The sequence below is a fragment of the Mercenaria mercenaria genome, unplaced genomic scaffold (genome assembly GCF_021730395.1).
Source record: "Mercenaria mercenaria strain notata unplaced genomic scaffold, MADL_Memer_1 contig_4754, whole genome shotgun sequence".
In the NCBI taxonomy this organism is placed as follows: Eukaryota; Metazoa; Mollusca; class Bivalvia; order Venerida; family Veneridae; genus Mercenaria; species Mercenaria mercenaria.
This window is the reverse complement of record NW_026463007.1, coordinates 7,833-29,853: the sequence shown is the minus strand read 5'-3', so window position 1 is coordinate 29,853 and position 22,021 is coordinate 7,833. Positions and strand designations below refer to the sequence as shown.

The following is a 22,021-nucleotide window of genomic DNA, read 5'->3' as shown; positions in this document are numbered from 1 at the left end:
TCAAATGCAGCACGAGCGCGCAATTGGAATGTTACAATGCAACAGATGCGCAGAAGATATAGTCAGTGCAAAACGGCTATTGTGAGACTACTGAGTTTACTGTTCATCGATTTTTTTTTCAAATCAACACGTGAATTTCTTCAAGTGTAATGTGGTTTGAAAAAAAAGCATGTCAAATTTATAAATTTAAGTTATTTAAAAAAAAATACCCCACTTGTACATCTGGATAGTTTCTGCTGCTGTTCAGTATATAATGGCAAGGATTTCTTTACTAAGGGAGAATGACTTTACTGGTTGGGAACCATTTTCCGGACACATTTTCATATTTTGGTTCCATTATTCCCTAAAAGAATATTTGACATAAATGAAGCCCACACTGCACAAACTTCAGCTCCTTCCGCAACCGATGCTGTAATCAGCATCTCGTTGTGACGTAAAATATAGGTTCCATGGGGTCTCAAATGGGGTCACTAAAAGAAGTTATTTTCCCTGTGAGGTAAACCACTAGCCGGACAAATATTTTGACGCTGTTTTGCTGTTAATTTGATACCGAAATAAGTAATTAAACTACTTTTACACATTTCTTTATCATTCATCTCTTCAAAAATGCACTCGAAACATAACCCGACGTTCAACAACAGCTACGAAAGCAAACCGATGTTGACTATAAAAACTCGAATTTCGTCTAACACGAATTCTTGATAATTCCAACAGATATAGAATAAAATTAGTGCAAAAATCGACAGCCCTGCATTTTATATAACTATTACCGTGAACTAAAAGTAGCACATGTTATCAACAGACAAATTTAATTATTTCTATCCCATTTGATACCTCGGCAAGTGTGAACTACTGCGCATGCGCAGTGCTATTTCCATGCCCAGTTTAGACAGAAAGTTGTTTTGTAAACACAGGTGAGTTATCATCATAAAACCTAACATTATACACTCTTGTAATAAAGTGATTTGTTGTAGACATGAAGAACAACTATCTAAATGATTTCGATGAAACACTTACATGAATAACATGAATGTGTCCGGAAACTGGTCCTGTCTGGAAACTATTTCCAACCAGTAGGGTCTCTACTAACTAATGTACCGATAACCAACTCAGTAAACTTTCTAAATCTGCCTAAATATTCAAAAGTGTTTCGGTTCGTTTAAACGATCAGGAGATGTCATCAAATTTAAATGAACTAAATGTCTAGAAATTAAAAATTTGGTTTGCACAATTAAACAGAACTTTAAATGGAGAAGCGACTATACAGCATTATAGCGTATTTGATATCTTACTTGCTGTAAATCTGCTATTGCATCTGAGCACTGGTAAAAATTGGAATCTTCAAAGTTTTTGAGCAGGTTCAAAAAGCACTGTAACGATGCTTCTGTATCTTCTTTTGATGCTTTGTTGTTGGACGACTGCAACCAGGCATTTCTACTAAGGCATATCTGAAAGTAATATGCTTGTTAAATAAATTTACTTATTCATTCAAAAATTAAACAGAAAAAAAATAATATTAACAAATGACTCCAGAAGGACGTTTATAAAACTAACGGCTGGTTCAACAAAGACTTGCTTAAAAGTTAATAGTTGACACTGTAAGGACAAGAAATTATTATTGTACTATTGTGTTATTACTATATATAATTGCAAAGGGCCATACTTTTTTCGTCCTCAACCCATCTAAATAAAACTACTGTTTTATTGAAATCGTTATTACCATGTCTGAGATATTACTCTGGACGGTCAGAAAATATAATAAAACACGATATATTGCTATATATTTAGTCACAGTGATGAGCCATTCTCGTCGAAACTAGTTTGTGACTATTTTATTAAAATTTAAGAAAATCAAAGCGAGCATGTGGAGTCATTTTATAATTTTATGAAAATATAAAAGGAGCTTAAGTCTTATCTTACATATACAATCTAACCGAAACTTGCAGGGTGACATTTCCTTATAGCATTAACTTTTCTTCTATGTTTTGTTTTAATTATTCCACACCATGTCAAAGACAAGATTAACGGACAGAAAGACGGACGGACAACACCAAAACTGTATCCTTTCGCCTACGGCAGAGGCTAATAAAAGCCGTTACCTTTACAGCATTAAAGAAGATATCAAACAGGAAATTTAAGCTGTACAAGTTGCATACACACCGGCGTTTATATGACTGAAAAATTGTTAAAAAAGACGTTAAACCCGAACACACACACACACATACACACACACACTTAAAATATTAATCATATGAATTATAATTCATTAATACTTCTCATTACATAATTGGAAAGTATATGGTAAATAGAATACTTACATCTTTATAAACCTTTTGCGAACCACTGAAGGAAAACAATGTACATCTTTCAAGCAGTTCAACTACATTAACCATATCAAGGTCTTCCAGGCTGTTCCTAGACACAACATTTTCAGTTGGAGCGTACAGTTTTGCAAAAGGCCAATAACCGATTAGAGAATCGGTAGAAAATATGTTTTGTGAATTCAGTACTGCTTCTGTTTTCGTCTTTTCGATAGGTTTGTCTTCGCAAGCTTCATGCCTCTTATATATTACGTCCTCTGTTGTTTGAAAGTAGTTGGTTTCTGGAGGTTCCGGAGAGAAATTGCGGAGTTCAAGAAGCCGAGTAAGTAATGATTCACAAACATTATGACCACATCTCAATGTCTTTATTTCAGCTTTGAAATTTATTTTACTTTTTTCCAAACATGTCATAAATATTTCAATGTGTTCTACCTCTTCTTCCTTCAATTCGGAGATATATATTTTCCATTTTCTTTCGATGACATTGCATAATGTTTTTCTCGTTATATTTTGAGCAATTATGCCTTTAACCCAGTTTTGGAAATCGGGCTGTACTACTTCGTTCATGAAATTCTGCCCTTTATCTCTGCAACAGAGTATTTAATATTCACTTTGTAAAATGTTGAGGACTGAGTGCGAAACTTTTGTATCATATTCTTGACTCATATACAGTTACAGCAGTTTCGCGCTCAACTGTCGATGTATCAGTTATCAGCAATTTATGTATAAAGTAATATTTTATCTGATATCTTGCCAACTCATTAACAGAAAAAGAACTTGGACCACTATCTCGAAGGTACATCAAGTCCCCCGATGTTCGTAAAGGGTTCGTAAGGTATTCGTAGCAAATATTTCCTCTATCTCGAAAGCCTCGTTATTTACGACACTTCGTAAATGTTTTCGTAAGATGTGGCTGAAAAATCTACCCCTTAGCGTGCTCGTAACGTATAAAAACTTATATTTCTCGCCCTATCTGAAGATGAATCTGTTTGTTTCTTATTGTACCACGCTGAAACTAACGGAAATATATTTATTGAAGTTGTATATCATCCGACCGTGTCAACGAACATTAATTTATTTCGTATAGATGGATAAATTTAATGCCTTTAATCTGTTTTTATAGATGAAAACGCACGGGTTTTGTGCCCCTACAACAGACCGGAGGGGGCATATGATTTGGTATTGTGAGTCCTGTCGTTCGTCCGTCCGTGGGTCTGTCCATCGGAATTTTGTGACGCGCCTAGCTCAAAAAGTATTTGATACGAATATATGAAATCTTGCATGAGTCTTTATCATTATATGAGCTTGCGCACCTTCTATTTTTCGTCTCGTTTTGCCCCATATTTCCAGAGTTATGGCCCCTAAAATAGTCAAAAATGCACAGTTTCACCTTGTGACACTCCTCGCTCAAAAAGTGTTTCATATAAATTGATGAAACCTTGCATGAGTCTTTATCATGATATGAAATTGCGCACCTCCTATTTTTCGTCTGTCTTCGCCCCCTGTTTTCAGAGTTGTGCACATTTTCACCTTGTGACGTGCCTATTTCAAAAAGTTTTTCATATAAATTGATGAAAACTTGGCTTTTACAACAGTTACTGATATATCCACTGGCGGATTCTATTCATCAAATGGTGTTGGAAAAAAACGCAAACCTTATCAATTTTCGAGCAGTACGAAACACGTTGCGTTTATATCACAAATATACATGTAGTTGAAATTTCCTAGAATTACTGGAATCTTAGACATCTAGCCCATGAACTGTAATAACTGTTGAGACTGAATTATGTTTCCGTCACTGTTTTCTGAACCGACCAATAATGAAAGGAATTGCATTGTGCAAGACTATATATGTATAGTTACAAAGAACCACTTCTGTCCGATTTTTGACAGTAAATATTTCACAATTAGAGTCGCCTCCTGAGAAAGTAACAAGATTAAAAAACAGGTTGAAACGTCTATATACATTAAAGATATACAGTGGATATTATATGAGTGTCTTTTCATATTGAATTTATTAAAAGAGTGGAATAAAATGATAAAATTCGAGGCTCTGCCGAGCATTTTATCAATTTTATTCAAAGAGTCAAATAAAATCAATGTGGAATGTTACAACTGAAATATTCTTTTTATCACAGATTAGCATGGAAGTAATGGTGCTTCACGGTGGTGAATATGTACCAAGTAACATCAAAATCCATTCATGCATAAAGAAGAAACGCTCCGGTCAAAATCATTCTTGAATTTGACCTTTGACTGTAAGTGTGACCTAGACCTTAGGCTTAGGGACCTGTTTCTTGCGCATGATACGGTAAACATTTTTGCCAAGTAACATCAAAATCCCTCCATGCATGAAGAAGAAATGCTCCGGACAAAGTTTGTTGACGCCGCCCGCCAGGGGCGTCCCTATAATACGTTCAGTCTGTCAGACGGACGTATAAAAATGTTCATTTCTATAAAAATGATATAAAATGATATCATATAAAACGTTTACTTTATGCTCTCTGGTGAAATACTGAAAACAATCAGTGTGATATTTCACAATATCACTAACAGTGCCGAGCTTTTTTTTCAGGAAAAATATCTCCCTTGAAATATATTCTTCTTAAAAAATGGTCGTGTTGTGTAGTTTATTTTGAGATATTACGCTGGTATATTCGTAAGTTAACACGGCTGTAGAGTGAGGCTTTGAACACCACTGTTGCCACTGTGTCCCAATATTTTTTGTTTCGTCTCCTTTTATCTGATTGTGTACATTGTTTATGTATTTTTATGTATATATATATACCACTACTGGGTTTCGTTTTCATGAACACTTTAAGGTATTTGAATTATTAATTTTCGTAATAAACTTTGTTATTGTAACAGTAGTAATTATTTTGTAACCTGATAAATGATTGTTCAGATAATCATTGACAATAGCACAATGAACAAAGACAAACTATATCAATGCCACGTTCTTTGCACATTCTTTGTTTGTTCTTCGCATAAGCAAATTTACAATATCTAAAATCTACTTATGTCTACAGGAAAGAGAAATTAAGACTATTCAAACATACGATTGTTTTGTACTTAATAAATCATATGCTTGGTCATTCTATTATGTTATTTCACGGATCTACAGTTTATTTATCATTTTTAAGTTACTTAGTCTACACCTTTTTTCGAATATTATAAAAGGGTCGTTGTCACCACCGTTTGAGTTCAAAACCTCGCGTGGGTATGGAATTCATTCACGCAATGACGTCATCTAGCTGCTTACTGTTAGCGTTTTTTACTGTTTTCATAATTTTCTGCTTTATTTTTTCCTACGCAAAAGTAAATCACTTGATACATTAAAAACAAAATCTTAAGACACGATATTTCAGAGATTTCGCGGCATTGTTTTATTTTTTTTTTTTTTTTTTTGATAACTGTTTACATGCAAAAACAGCAAGTGATAGTTCTTAAATTTTTGTAAAAGGTTTTACAATTCAACATTTATATTTCCAATGTTTGTTTAATAAACGCATTTGTTGGTGAGGCTCTATGAGTAGGGTAGTGTGTAGTATTTCTTTATTGAATAGTATATATGATGGCACCATAAACCGGAGAGTTTGAACCTCTACATGCGGCTCGTCTGGGCGTACCAGATACTTTAAGCACTGGTATTGGCAAAAGGCGTAAAATGATCTCAAGGGGAGGGGTGCGGTCGTGACTGTTTGTTACAGTAAGGCTGTTATCATTATTTTTGTCATTATTAATATTGTTATAATAACTATTATTATTATTATTATCATTATTATTATTATTATTATGTACAACACCATTGAATATATCATTGTATAAAAATAGGCGTTTAATCAAATTATTCAGTTTCATTTTCACACGCAGGCACGCGCGCGCACGCACACACACGTAAAAATTATTACTGCTGCTAAAAGAATGCGTTTATACGTGCACCCCAGATCAATAGAACTTTAATAAATATCTATATTGAAGTTCTAGAGACAAACTTTGCATTTTATAAGGTCATTAGTCAAAGTGAGGGGATAAAAATGAATTGCACATGTTTGCATTTTCAGTCAAAGCGGAATCTAATGTCCACCCTTTAGAGCACTTTCAGAATTATTTATTTTGACAATGAGAACCTTTATCTTGGTGTATAAATGTAGGATATAAGTAATTACGTTCCAAACCTTTGATTAGAATTTATAATCTTTCGTAAATTTCAAGATTTATTTTTCATTATTTATATTATACGTTTTGGGGAAATCAATTTTCAAACTAATTTTGGTAACATAATGTGTTTTTAATGCTACCCATTCAAAACCAGTTACTGAAGGAGCTCCAATCCTGTTGCAAGGGCCCATTTTAGCTAATGTCTTGTTGGTATATTAACATACTTGTTGCGATTTAAACTCCTTTTGGGTCCTTTCAGTTTTAAATAGTATGTAATAATATATTATCTCTCTTTATTAAAAAAAATCTCAGATATATTTAAATGTATACAAAATGTAAAGCGTATGTTTTAAAACGCCCATGTTTGTTAATATTTTGCAACAATGTTTACCACAATTTACTCTTACGTTACTTCATATCTGAAATATTGTTTATTATTTTACGGGATAAACATTGAAAGCGCTCACCCGTATAGTTAGAAATCAATGGGAGCGTTATTTTTTCCTTTATACATGTGATTTTTGTAAGATTTCGAAACAATCTAATGCTTGGCATTTATACAAAGGTAACTTATACGCTCATAAACTAATTAAACATAACGATGTCAATTTGCAGCAGAGCATTTTTACAAGCACACAACTATGTAAGCAAATGAAGACTGGAAAATCCATGTACTTACGCAGTGTTCATATTCTCTGACATACTTGATCAGCAGTGTGGGACACGGAGGAGAAAATCTTACATGGCTACGTATACCTCGTACTGCCACCATTAGAGCTCTCTATGTATATATGAATATAAGTTGTTCAGTTTAATTAATTAACGACCATATTAAACACCTAACAACAGTAACTATATTTCGTCTTTTAAAAAAGGAAGCAAGGTTGACGAAAATAGATGATGAATTTCCGGAAGAGAAGTAATTCATGACCCGATAGATACATGCATATGTTTTGTAAATAGATTCGTCCAAAAGTATCTTATTGAAAAGATAAAGAAATTTTCTTGAATGAAAACAATACCGCGTTAAATTATGCATAAATCCTAACTACATTTGTCATCAATAGAGTCGTTAAGGTGAATATCATGAACATTAATTTACCTTTCAGTTTTAATGGGCTGCTTTTTTCATTTCTAGTTATTCCAGATTTAAAGTGATCCAAAATAAACACATACAATAATAAATCTTTTGCGCAGTATGTTAATTTTGTTTAGATATTATAACTAGATCTATATTATCGATTTTGCCATTATCCAAGATATTGTCCAATAGCTTTTTACTTTGTAAGACCAACCAAAAGCATGTTTACAAAATTTGATATCATGTTTGTTTGAAATGTTCACGAAAGAAAAATACAGTAATGGCGGATTAACTTTGTAATTAATATAATTATACATTTTTGCTTAGAAGGTAAAGCGTTCATAATAGTTTTACTGGTATGCCAACTGAGCTATTATTAAAACGACTGTCACCATTGAAATTATATATATATATATATATATATATATATATATATAAGGAGAACGTCTAAACAATCTTACTCGTGGGTGGTAAAAGTGCAATCCAATTCCCGTTGGGAATACACTTAAAATGGTTGCGTGTGCTGGTGTTGCGCATGACGATATATAATATCAAGGTAGGTGGGCTTTTGTTTTTGTTGATAATTACACATTTACGAATGTTTTCGAACAAAAAGCAAAATGTTATTCGACACAAAAATGAATAAAGAACATATGTGTAAAATATCTGCTTTGTAATTTATGATTCGGCACTGTAATCACGAAAACTATGCTGGTATGAACAGTCAAAAAGTATGAAATTATGAAAAAAAATGCCTTTTCCTAACACATGTGCCCACTTTCTGGAAATTTGACGCTTCTGATGATCAAACACGTGCAATACAGTCACGAATAATGTATATATCATAGGTTTAAAGAAATCGAAATTTTACGGTATTGAAAAGTTATTGAAGTGCTTGTTGCACGATTATTTCGTGCTAATTTCAGTTTTTATATAGCTGAGTTGAATAGTCAGTTAAGTCATTCGAGGTTGTCTGCATTGCTTAACACAACATACTCAAGGGGTCGAACGTATTTGGGTTTGTTGAAATTTTAAGCGAGAGCAAAAGGTATGTTAACACAAAATGGCCGAAATATGTGAAAGTGAAAGTAGGTTATTACACATTTTACCTTTTTTATCTTTATTTTGCTAATTTAAAGAATAAACACGTTATTACACATTTTACCTTTTTTATCTTTATTTTGCTAATTTAAAGAATAAACTCGTCTGTACATCGTGTGGCGTCTACATTGGACAGTATGTAACAAGTTAAAACAACGAGCGATGAAGCGTGTTAAAAAGTTATTGAATGCATAAGTCGTTGTGTTTGTAAAAAACGCGTGGACATGCCATCTGAAATCATGAAATACTACCGTTAAATGACACATAAGGATTATAATTTAGTGAAGAAATGCTGCAAACATGCTATATTACAAAATAAATCGCAAAAGTCTGACACTCACGTGTGGATTATATCAAGAAAACGCATACACAAAGTGTAAGTACGTTCTTTAGTTACAAAACAAATGTACGCATAAAATGTGGTTTGTTGAGGCAGATAAAGTGTGAATGAGTTGTAGGAATGATAAGCAAATAATTTCCAATTCATCACATTTCTGTTAATATCGTTTACCGTTTGCAAAAACTGATGCAGAATTTATACAAAGCAAACTAACACCCGTACTTTTTCGTCCCTCTGTGATCCATGCGGAGGAGATATTTACTGTTACATGCAGAGGAAAGGAAGTACAGAATCGAGGAACACTAGCTAGGTTATCAGCCCTCGAAACTGTTGCTTATATTTATATACTTATATACCAATCGGACTGCATTCAATTCGTATGTGATTTTAAGGCCTGAATCGTTTTGTTATGAAAAAGGTTTAAAATAGTAGACACTCTAAAAGTCATCATAATCACGAGAATCTGCAGAGCATTTTATCAGGTTTACTAAAGGAATTTAATAAACTCAATGCGGAAAGTCACAAATGTATAATTCTATTTATCACATGTTAGTTTTTTCCTGCCGAAAAAGTAAACAAGATACACTGTTTAGCTATGTAAAACAAGTCAATTTCGACCAATGTTTCATAAACTTTAAACGATGTCGACGTGAAAGGTTTATTTCATTAGTGAATTATCGTTTTTATGCCCCCTCTTCAAAGAAGGAGGGGTTTATTGTTTTGTAGACATATGGGAAAATTAGACCCATTGATTTTTCACACGAGTGAAAATATTTCATATAGCGCAAAGAAGGAGCACTTCACTTTATTCAAATTTATGGGAAAAGTATTATAGGTATTTTAGCTTTGCAAACGATGTGATAATATTCAATGCATTGTCTTTCTTATGAATATTTTATTTATAAAATCGATTAAATAGAAAATGGTCTTTTTTGCGTATACTTTATGTCTGTCTATCTACAATTAGATATATAGTAAAATATGGATAATTTGCTGAAATTTCTTCTGCTTAACAAAGAATAAATAGAATCTTATTTACCCTTGAAGACCATTGCAAACGACTTAGCAATCTATATTCATTTAGCTATTGTTTCATATTAACTTCAGTGTTCTAGGTGAAAGAAGAAAATGGTCTTTTTTAAGCATTTCGCAGATGAGTATAAGTTTTTTTATCGTTATCGGAAAGACTCGAATATTCTCTTATATTTCCGTCAATTCTTACGGAATTTAAGCTCCTTAATGGTAAAGACTGATTTCTTCTCACCAACTAAACTGCACACGTGTACGGATTTATAAATCAGTGGACGCTCCATAACGTGATTTTGTTTACAGCCATGCAATAGTCAATTTTAAAGAGCTTGAGGAATCCGTAGTATGCTTTTCCGTAACTGTCAACTTCTCCACATGAATCAGACGTGGAGAAAAATGATTTCAGACACGAAGTCTTTTATCAAAGCGGAAATCATTAAGTTCACGCGAGAATCAAATTCACCATTTGTAACTGACAATGATACAACACGGGTATTTCATTATCTCCGATTACGTTCAAATTATGGTCCAATATAAGGCAATTATATCTATTGAAATAATACAGTTTAAAGTACTTAAGTAGTTTGCAGTCAAATAACCCCATTCCCATTTTTTTTATCCCCATAAGCTGGAGCTGAATCAAACAAATTTTAATACAACAGGTTTATCATTAGTGTCAGATGTCCTCAAATAAGGCAAATGAGGTCCGAAACTAGCATTTTTGTTGATTTCATACTATTTTACGTTTTGTATCTCTTGAGTTTTTGTGATTATATGGCTGAATCATAAATTACAAACCAGATATTTCACATGTTTCAAACAGCATTTTGCGTTTCTCGAGAACATTTATGATTGTGTCATACCGAGCATATATAACTTCATCTACCTCAGGTTCGCCACGCGCAGTCCATTTTAAGCGTATTCTCAGCGCGTTTACCACCCGTGTCACTGATAACCGTGTATGTATATGTATTTGCCTATATATACGTCAATCAATTATCAGAAATAACTACCTTATTTTTGTGTTGTAGAAATCCTACTTGACTCTTCATTACTGTGGGGCTATATTAGGCAACACGATAAATGGTTGGATGACAAGTAAAGTATATGTTTGATGTCGATAAAAGTCTAGGTTTTGTACTTCTTGTAATTGTTGTGTTGGCTGCAGATTACCCTATTTAGTTCGATACATTACTTAGAAGAAATAAATGACGGTCATAAATAAGATCTTAACCTCACCATATTTGTGGTCTTTAAAAAAAGAGCTAACCCATGTTAACTTAAACGTGTTTAGATAAAGATATGCACATTCGTAAGTAGTTCAACATATTTTGTTTACTTTTTCAAAGACATCTGCGAAGGATATATGACCTAATTAGATACCCCAACATTTGCATTATCACACAAGAACGAAAAGTCTTTATTCTTTAAGAATTTTGTTTTTATCTAGATATGAACTGTGTCATATTGTCTCACTTCTGTAGACAATTCTGTTGTTTATGTCTCGGTCGAGAGCGTACCAGTTTTGGAACAAAGAAGTTTGAGATGCAGCATTTATTGACGTGTTCGTACAAAAACTTTAGCCCCTCATAAAATGATAGGAAATAGATTTAAACACAGATCGGAAATGACAAAAACATTGGTGAAAAACATCAATGCTGTGTAGGTGCACGATAAGTAATTATCTTTTAGCGATTTAAATCACGAAATTTATGCCGATAACCGTTTATATTTCATTTTTCGCTTCTTCTTGAACTTGGCTGGATACTTAAATATTAAACATTTTATTTAACCAGAACATTTTTCAATACCAGTACCATTTATTTGTACTGTCTGGCCACCATTTCTTGGCTGAATGTTCCTTAAGTAATGCTGCTGAATGTTAACCATATTCAAAAACAAATACAAATGTCGAACAGGGAAAGCCACGTACCAAAAACATAGCCTACTCAATCCAAACCCGCTGCATGCAGACGTGCACACACACACACGAACGCACGCACGCAAAGAGCCAACACACGATGACATAACGAACAAACAAAGGAACACAGTGGGGCACCGCCTTGGAACGGTCAGTGTTAAAAACACCACTGCGGAGCTTAAACTGGTTTATGGTGCGCACCCAACCTCACTCTTCAAACCATGTCAGAGAATTACTCCAGGTGGACAGAAAATGGGGAATAAATTATGTCATATAAGTACAAAGGGTCCTAACTCTGTTTGAAAATTGCAGTGCCGCGTTTCCCTACATAATTTAGATTTTTTACATAGTGTTACTGAAATTCATTACACTGTGAGTCCCGACCACCGGCACCAGACCAAAAAGAAAATGCCTCTGTACATGTTATGACCTACCCCTAGGTATTTTATAAGAACCTTGGTCATGAACAGGAACTTTACTAACCCGTTTCAATCGCACATTTCATACCTAAAACACATATTTCGGTAAATGTACACTATGGATATTAAACAAGTGGTAATTTATCTTCCATTGTGTGCCGGTCACATTTCTTCAATTGTACAAAAACGGTTTATAGTTTTTTTAACGTTACACAAAAAACTTGCTTGAACTTTCCTGGTGAGGTAACGGTCTAGATTAAAAAAAAAAACATTCTAATTGGCTGATGTGAAAATGTATGTCAGTCGTCATTTTACTACATGTATAGCAAGCCTCATTACCGCCCAATGCGTAGGTGTTCTCCGGACGAATATTTCTATCCGATTCGTAAACACATGACAGATATTATTATTCTGTTTTTGTGTGTTTACATTTCGCCTAACATATGCAATTACCGTGACCTCTAGACCGGATTTTCATTACGGAAGTTCAAGCAATTTTTTTTTGTGTTACATTGACGAAAGCATAAAATATGTGGAGCATCTCTGCATTATGGAATATTAAGACAATGTGACTGGTGCTCGATGGAAGATAAATTATTCAATATACTAGGTACCCACCAAATTGCGCGGTTAAGGTGAGAAATATAAAACTGAAATGGGTTAGTGCACTTTCCTGTTCATGACCATGGTTCTTACAGAATACCTTGGTATATAGGGTATAACATGTACAGATGAATTTTCTTTCTGGTCTGGTGCCAGTGCTCCTGACTGACAGAAAGTGGACATTTTGTGTATAATATACTATTATATAAATACAAATTACCAGAAATCTTGTCTTCCTCAAGCAATCCAACTGAAACTTGCAGGGTCGCATGTTTTATACCTGTTTGTATTCTTTTATGTTTTCTTGAAATCCTGTAAGCCAATTCTTAGAAATGACTCCCGACGGACAAATAATCAAATTAAAACCCTATTTATAATCGCAAAGGGTATAAAATTTTGTCTTCCTCAACAAATTTGAATGAAACATCCAGGGCCACATTGCCATTTGTCAGTTAACATTTCTACCATATTTTATTAAAATCATTCCAACCAAATCTAAAACATGACCTCGGATGGGTAAAAAATAAAACAAAACACGAAACATGCATTATAATTATATACATGTACAAAGGGCCATAAAGTTTGTCTTACTGAGGCAATCTGACCGAATCTTGCAGAGTTGCATTTTCCTACAGCAGTTAACATTTCTACGATATTTTATTAAAATACTTTAGACCATGTCAGACTTTGGACTGACGGACGGACGTACGTACACTTTTGTGATAGGTGGTCATTCTTATATTTGAAAAAACATGATTTAAGGAACAATGGATTTCTGTTTCCTAGGCTACACCTCCTATGGATACCACCCAAGGTAACAATCGTTAGCTCGGACGGACTACGCTCAAACTATGTCCCTCCTCCATTGGCTTTGGATAACAACCCTGAAACCCTGAAAGTGTGTTACCACGGCCTTTTCATGACAATCAGTATTGAAAAAAGGCAACATGCAAAATATACTGTTATCTATTACAGATTGACTGACAATGGAAAATGTGAAAGACAAGGTAAAAAATGAGAAGTATAGGAACTGGGTGAAGAGTACGCTGGGTATTGAACAGACGGGCAGAGCTTTATATGAATATGTGGAAAATAAATTTTCTGATTATACTCATAGTAAATCAACACTAGCCGGTGTTTCTTTCCTGGACCATACAGAGCTCTTTCATATCCGAAATGGAGGTTGTTTTCTTTCAAACCTGAGTAATAACGTTAAACAACTGAAATCCCCAAATGGAAAGGGTACTAGTAAATCGAAATGGCAATGGACTGGTAGTTGCCAAACATGTAAAACATCATTTGAGAAGATCTTATTACTGTACGAAAACCCATGTCGCAAAGATATTTGCTGGGAGAATAGCCATAAATCAGTACATTCCATTACACTCGAGTGGGCTATTGCAAAGATGTTTATGCCTCCAGGAAATGGCAGTAAAAATACCGGACCAAAAACAACAGAGCCACTAGCTTTATTCCAACTGATACGGGCTTGCAAACTTTTCAAGATAGACTCCGTCGGTCAGTTAGAAAAGGTATTGTAATTTGGTCCGTAATTAGTGTATTATATATTGAAGGATGTTAAACGCCTTAATATTTCATTATATATTTGCATATTATATAGATTTTATACATGCTTTTTATCAAGTGGATACCTGATATCCACCAAAGAATGAGTTGTTAAATGAATCATAAAATGTACCAATTTTATGAATTTATAGAGTGCGAGTACTATATACGGATCTTTTAACTTTAAGTACAATGTGACTGGAAGAAATAATATTTTCAAATTGCTCCAAAAATTGAGAAAGAATTAGTTATACCCATACACTCAGCAGCGATCATCTCCCATTGAAAAAAAAAACGTGAATATGCAGATGAAATTATTTTTCTTTTGCATTAAACACCATCGCTTAAACTAAAACACTCTAAACATGTTACAGTAGCTAACACAGTAAGTCTGCTACAAAAAAGATGGATGCCGTCGTATAAAATGAAAAGTTTCGGGCAACGTTAATTAACATTAAGAGTTTTGAATTATTTTAAGTATAATTGTAAGATAAGCAAAATTTCAGCCATAGAACTAGTTAATATAATGTGTACATCTAAATTTGGAAATGAAAAAGTCTGCATGTATGAAAATACGAGAATTTATTCAACCACTCCCCCTCTACATACATACTAAATGTACCTTTAATTACTATTTATTCTAACTGTAGCTATTAAAGTCTCATAAATGAATTAGAAATCCATTGTGCTTAGGAAGATATCAACCAAACTGTGAATAAATACATGTACGTTGTAGTTTAATTAAAAATGTTATATTTTTTCACACACGAAAGAATTCAAAACGTGTTCTTCTGTAATGTGATGATTTCAGACGAGTTTTGTCCAGCATAATTTCTAAGTACTGACAGCTCCGAAAATGGGACTTGAATATCACAATCAATCTTGGGTGAGTCTTGTACAATGCTTTCTTCTTTTTAAGAAAAGCTGGAGATAAGACCATTTGAATAAATAAACGTTTGTTTTAACAAAGCCATCATAACGGCTTGCCAAAAATAGATATTGCAATAACATATTAGATCTTAATAAATAAGTAGGAGAATTGATGTTTAAATGCACTTTCTTTCTTTATTGTGTATACAAGTTTGGTTAAACAACTTGACATACTGATGGACAAAAGTTGAATATATAACAAAATTGAAGTACCAAGGATCCCGTAACCTATTATGGTACCAAGAATGGTGTCTTCAGTATCATGTGAAATTGTTAAGATCAGAAACAGTTTTACTACACATATTGTGCGTGCGTGCGTGTGTGTGTGTTCGGGTTTAACGTCTTTTTCAACAATTTTTCAGTTGTATAAACGACGGTGTCTACTTGTAGCAGTGAGCACAATGCCCAACTTTATAATGCTGCCTCACTGGAATATCACGCCGTAGAAACGTGTCTATGACTCTAGCTGAACATTAATGAGTCTTACCTAGGTACTTAACTCTATTCTCTTAATTTCCCAAACTTAAGTCCTCTTTGATTTGTAATCATTTATCATTATTTTCGTCCAGGTAAACTTTTTCTAAATTTCGTATGGATGTAAAAGTTCTAATGACTGAATATCCTGTTGTTTGTCTAATGATCTGGACACCATTAAAGCTAAAATTGCAATGGATATATCTTCATACTTTGAAAGAACCTTAATTTTGAACCAACTTTTCAATTATAAACACATTGAATTAGGTGTTGCATTCGATAGCTCAGGAATGTAAAAGTTATAAATTTATGACAATCTAAAACATCTAGTACACTAAATAGGGTACCTAGCGGTTAAGGTAGTTGATCTGAACTCATTTGACCATAGAGTCCCTGGGTCCGAGCCCTGCTTAGGACATCACGTGAGCAATACAGTCGGCATGCGGAAGGTCAGTGGTTCTACCAGGTGGTTAAACATGACTGACATGAATATGTCCTTAACTGTGTCGATGTGATATGCAAGTTAACATAATAAAGTCTTTGAAAACTCGGCCTTAAAGATCTTTTTTGTTTGTTTTTATCTCAAACCCCAAACATTAGGAATATGGCGAGGGCAGTAAAGAAGGGTTTCAACCTCATAGAGCTGACAGAAAAGTTATTCAAAAGAAAACTTCCTTTAGGCACTCAGTCATTCATTGCCCTGAGACTGCCGCCTTTGAACAAATGTATAATACAACAAAATGCACAATAAAAACAGTGTTTCTTATCATTATGTCCCTGTATTTCTTATTCATTTTACTGAAGTTAATTATTTTGAATAAAAATGGGTGTAACAAACTGCAGTTGATTTATTTAGCCTCCTAAACATGGAGCAAAAAGTACAGTATAAATGTTCATTCAAAGATAGGTAGATATATCTTTCTCATTGTGTTATTATCTCCCATTTTATCAAACGCAGAAACAATAAACACTGCTAATAACACATACAGTTTACCTTGACTTATTTTATTTAACAATCAAATGCAATAAATCCACAGATAAATTAATAATGTTGATGCCAAGAAGCAAAATCTGATTTTATCTTTTACCTCCCTTACTTTGTTTTTATCACTTTATAGGTATGCTTTAAATGGTAATTTTTACCTCATAAAATAATCGGTATGGCTGATTTAGACATATTTTGTTTTTAATAATGTACTTTGTTCATATCATATTTTATGAAGAAGTAGCAAATCGTGCTTAATTTGTACAATTGCAAGAAAATCTCCTTTTCAGCACAAACAACATAACTCTATTTCAAAGACACAAAATAAAATTTAAAAAAAAATCACAAACTAATGGTCTATTGATTACAAGCATTTATGGTAAGTGTGTCAAAGATTAAGGTCAATATGGTCATAGAGTGAGATTTAGTGCGTGCGCAACATACATAGACTAACACTCACAAGTGGTGCTTCTACCACTGACCATTCCAAGGTGATGTCCTATTGTGTATTTCGTTGGATTTGTTGCTAAACTGGTATCTAATCAACAGCTGTAGAACGCTCTGATCTATAGTTGTCAAATTAATAGTGGTAAGCACACGACACTTTTTTAAGTGGTCATTAGGTCAGATGCCTATGTCGTATTGGAAATGAAAAGTACGTTCCCAGTTACCTCCGATGGGCCACAATTGCGATCATATGTGCTTTACAAATATGCTGGTTACCTAAAACGGCTAGATCTTTATTCCTAGATAGTACAGTAAATAAAACATATAAAAAGATATTTTGGAAGCTTATAAAGCAATTAAGCAAAACAATAACAGACTTGGTTTCATTGAATCTGATATTGAGAGTTGATGAAATGTGAAACAACACCCACAAAGACCCCTCGGCACCGGTTTAAGCGGAATACTTATTGTAATATAATTACTGTAGCATTCTTATTGTTACAGATATATGCTGTTACCGTTTATTTGAGTGCAGGCCTTGCAAACTTTATTAAGTTTTTATCTCATTTGACACACAATTGATGGAGTGTGAGTACAGTCTTCTGTCTCGTTGAAATTGGTAGAAAATCTTATAATATCCCTGTTAGAAAATTGATCTTAGCTGTTCTGAAAAAAAAAATATCAAAAATTCCTTGACTTCATTTTATGACTTAAACCGAATCGGACATCTTTAACAATTACAGAGGCTTGAAACTTGATGTATAAAAAAGGCACAAAATTTTGGCGATTATTTTTTACATGAAAACGTTTCAGAATTATTAATGCGATGGTAGTACACAGGTGACTTGAATGTTTTATGCTATTGCGTGCGTAATTAAAAACAAATACGTAGGCATTGAATAACTACTAGTAACACGTATTATAATATCTATGTCACATCTTTGTACTGTTACACTTACTATTTATAACGTGCGTACATCTGAGCCATTACGTGCGCAAGTAAAAGATAAATACGTTATCATATCTTTTTTCAATTTCATATGACTTAAAAATGATTAATTGTATTTTTAGTTGACAGAAGCGAGAAATAATCTGTTTCACTCATCAGATAATCATGTTGACGAGAAAGATATGAAGGATTATTTCCAGTACATGGATGAGCTCCTAAAGAACGTAACAGAAGACAAGGATGTTGATCAGGGAACCAGAGACAGAGTTGCTAAATGCAATGAAAAGATAGAGAAGGTATTAAAACAGGAACATTTACGAGTGTATCTAATTTAAAAAAAAAAACTTCTCTCAACTTTTGCTAGATACTTTGATATCATGAACTGTAGCTCTGAATTTTGAATGGTCTATGCAAATTTTTATAAGATTGTCCGATGGTGTGTCATTATGGCTAGAAAGCACACCACAGACGTATATTATTCTCCTGATACGTTACAAATATTAACATTGCCACGAGTTGTACATGTTTGGTACCTTTGTACTCTGCAATTAATAACTTCGCTTACTTATATGGTGATGTTTTGACTACTAACGAGTAAAATATAGAGAAACTATTTTTAAATCCTATTCATGGATGTACTGGGAGTTTCTTTCGCCTTCGTGCAGACAACACAGTGTGAATTATTGAGTAGTGATACCTCGCATATTATCTCATCATTATGCTCAGCTAGAAAATATATGTTGTTAATTTAAACTGCTTCTTCTAATAAATTGTTTATAGGGAAAGTGTGATATTGTCTGGCCATATATTATTTCCCCTTTTCAACGATACTGACCTTTCCAACGCGGCTTTCCTACTTCCACTTTGCATTTTGCCCCTTCCGTTCCATATGTAATGGCTGATGTTTTGTTGCTCAGCCATTTTTGTATCTATTACTTGTTTCATAACCATATTGTATGCTTCATTGTGGAGTTTTGTCAGTCCGACACAATTTCGATAGGATGCTTCGTCTGATGTCCTCAATGCTTCAAGTCATTCTAATTTTGCTTTTCTTTTAGAACATAAGGAATGAGTCTCAGGTGATCACGTTTCTGCTGAAACACACTTTATTATGTATTTCATACCAAGAAGACAATTATACGCTGCCGTACTTCTTTCGAATTTAAGATTGCAAGTTTGATGATAATAATGTTGGATTTCTCTGTTATTTTGAGGCAGAGATATCACCTTGAAAGTTATTTGTCTTCCACCGTTTTGATATTTATTCAGCACAAAGTCAAGATCAAAGTCCGTTTTTTTTACAGTAATAACTTTTACAAGCTTTTTGTTCTAATACAAAATAGTGTTATTGATATTTTACAGCTGAAACACAGCGAAATGACGATGGCTCTATTTGATGATGCTCTCAAACTCAAACGCAAAGCCATTTTTGATGACTTTGAAAAGAGTTTGTCAGAGAACGACCCAGATGCTTTGAAAGAGTTATTGGAATTAGCAGTAAAAACAGTAGCAGAAATTCAGGAGTTAAAAAAGTATGCTGATGAAGTGAAAAATATAGATTCATACAAAAAGGAAATTGACGAACTTAGGTTAGAAATTTCAAAAGGTGATGCTTATTGTTCGGTACTAATAATCATTCTTACAATTATTGTGGCCTCTTTATTCAGAATTTATTTTTCATAAAAAAAAAACGAAGCTTATACTAAATTTGGTTTAATCGTACCTTATTTCGTTTTGAACATACATACAAACATACATACATAAAATCTCGAATTTCAAATTTGATTTTAGCTATCACATTTGTTTCCAGTCTATGTTTTCATAGAATTTCTTACAGATTTGACAAACCCTTTAAGTGACATGTAGGAATGGTACAAAGTAGTCCTGTCATTCGTTTCAGTATTGTTACTACTTCTAGTCCTTTGAGATCATGGAATGTTAATGTGTAATAATTAAGATTTCTCTGGGATGTTTCACATTCCATTTATCCAATCAAACTGGAAGTCTATATGTTCTATGTTTCAAAAAGATATTCTAACTTCATTATAGTTGCATTAATTGCATACAATATATCTAAAAAAGATTGTCGAAGAATTTAGTCTTGTTTAATCGACATAAACAACATATTTTGGAACGTTTCAAGGTAGATTTCACCCTTTCGTACCACAATACTACCTTAGTTATGAGAAGTTATCTGCCTGCAGTATTTAATTAAAACACCACAGCCATGCTGCTATGATTTCTCAAATTGCTTAGTTTCGTTTTCTCATATTTCTAGAGTTTTTTTCGTGAATTTTATACAGAACAGGGTCGCTATATCTTTTTTTAAGTCTGAAATAACAGAGGTTGCGATTTCATAACTGAAAGGGTACGTGTAGGATTTCAAAAAAGACAACGATCCAATAGGAGCAGCACAGCCTCTCCAAAATAAAACTGTCCAGTAGTGTATATTCGAGACATCTTCACAAAAATACGCAGACGAAATGAAATAGACAGTGACAACTAGGACAAAATAAACATCCAGTAAAGACAGTTGTAGAATGGTCAGTGGCTAAAGACCACGGGGCGGTGAGTTGGGGGCTCCAAGCGGTAAATGGCACGTAAAATATCACAGCATCACTGTAAATACATAGCATGTTTTAAAATTACAAGACGATGTAAATAAAACACAACAGACACTAATGGCACATAATGTCAAACACAAAAAGGGGCGTGTAGAAATATATAACCATTATTCTAAAAAGCCTCTGACTAGTCCAAACACTCGGAACTATTTTCCAGAATTAAGCCGTACACGTTCAATATGTATTCGTTAAAGTTAACTTGCACAGAAGTACTGGAAATATCACAATTATCCCCAGAGTATTTTCTTGATATGATCTGTCACTTTTGTTGTTTAATAACAGAAATTTTCACAACTATTTTAAAGTATTTTCTTGATATGATCCGTCACTTTTGTAGATTTAAGTTCAAAAAATGTCACAATTATTTTTTGCTATGTCTTAAAAAGTTGTATTTTTGAATGTTTAACTCACAGTCTCTCAAAATCCACTGGTCACATTTTAACCTTTAGCCTACATGTGACAACTGATCCTGACTTTGCCACCAGTGCAGACCACGATCAGACTGCACATCCGTAAAGGCTGATCATGGTCTGCACTGTTCGCTATTCAGACAGTAAATTTTCAGTGAAACCCCTTCGAATAATAAATGGTATTGCCCAAACTGAATGATAGACTATGCCGTTTTAGAAATTTAGCAGGGTAAAGGTTAATCATCTGTATATTGGCGGCCATCTCGTAATCACGGTAATGTGTGTATTTTTCATAACTCTCATAATTTAAATGTCTCTAAAATATACATTATGTACTTTTTATATAACGTAGTGAGAGTCCAAATTGTACGAAAGTTTCATTCGGCGAATTTATATATGCTTAAAGGGAGATAAATCTCTTGTTATTTTACAAATTGAGTATAATATGCTATTTCCCTCTGGCATTGTCTTGACATAAAAAGGAAAACAGCAAGCAATATTGAATAAAGCGATAAAATGGTTCTTGTAATCGTACATTACAAAATTATTCAATAAACAGTGAGTTTCACATGATTACATATTGTGATAACGAAAGGGCAATTTCATTTTTGTTTCTCCAAAAAAATTTATGAGGACTCTTTGTTTTGTCTGCGTCGTGTA

At 33.6% G+C, this 22,021-nt stretch overlaps 2 protein-coding genes across 3 annotated transcripts in view; one reads left to right on the top strand and one right to left on the bottom strand.

The window, feature by feature from the left end:
* Positions 1–7,725, bottom strand: part of LOC128554148 (uncharacterized) — a gene marked incomplete at its 3' end in the record, with an annotated part of 28,500 nt that extends 20,775 nt beyond the window's left edge. Inside the window, exons 1-4 of the mRNA XM_053535396.1 lie at positions 7,585–7,725; positions 7,162–7,263; positions 2,319–2,907; positions 1,293–1,448 (exon numbers count right to left, since the gene is read on the bottom strand). Coding sequence (XP_053391371.1) covers positions 1,293–1,448; positions 2,319–2,907; positions 7,162–7,184 — 768 coding nt within the window. The remainder of the gene's footprint in view (positions 1–1,292; positions 1,449–2,318; positions 2,908–7,161; positions 7,264–7,584) is intronic.
* Positions 7,726–7,791: 66 nt separating this feature from the next.
* LOC128554147 (uncharacterized) lies at positions 7,792–20,410 on the top strand. 2 transcript variants are annotated; one of them, XM_053535395.1, is made up of 4 exons: positions 7,792–7,893; positions 13,952–14,508; positions 18,450–18,623; positions 19,690–20,410. In XM_053535395.1, exons 2-4 carry the CDS (start codon positions 13,963–13,965, stop codon positions 20,008–20,010), a joined length of 1,041 nt encoding a protein of 346 aa, XP_053391370.1. In that variant the 5' UTR covers positions 7,792–7,893; positions 13,952–13,962; the 3' UTR covers positions 20,011–20,410. The 2 variants fall into 2 exon arrangements, with proteins under 2 accessions (XP_053391370.1, XP_053391369.1); XM_053535394.1 differs by lacking the exon at positions 7,792–7,893 and adding an exon at positions 7,988–8,119.
* The last annotated feature ends 1,611 nt before the right edge of the window (positions 20,411–22,021 follow it).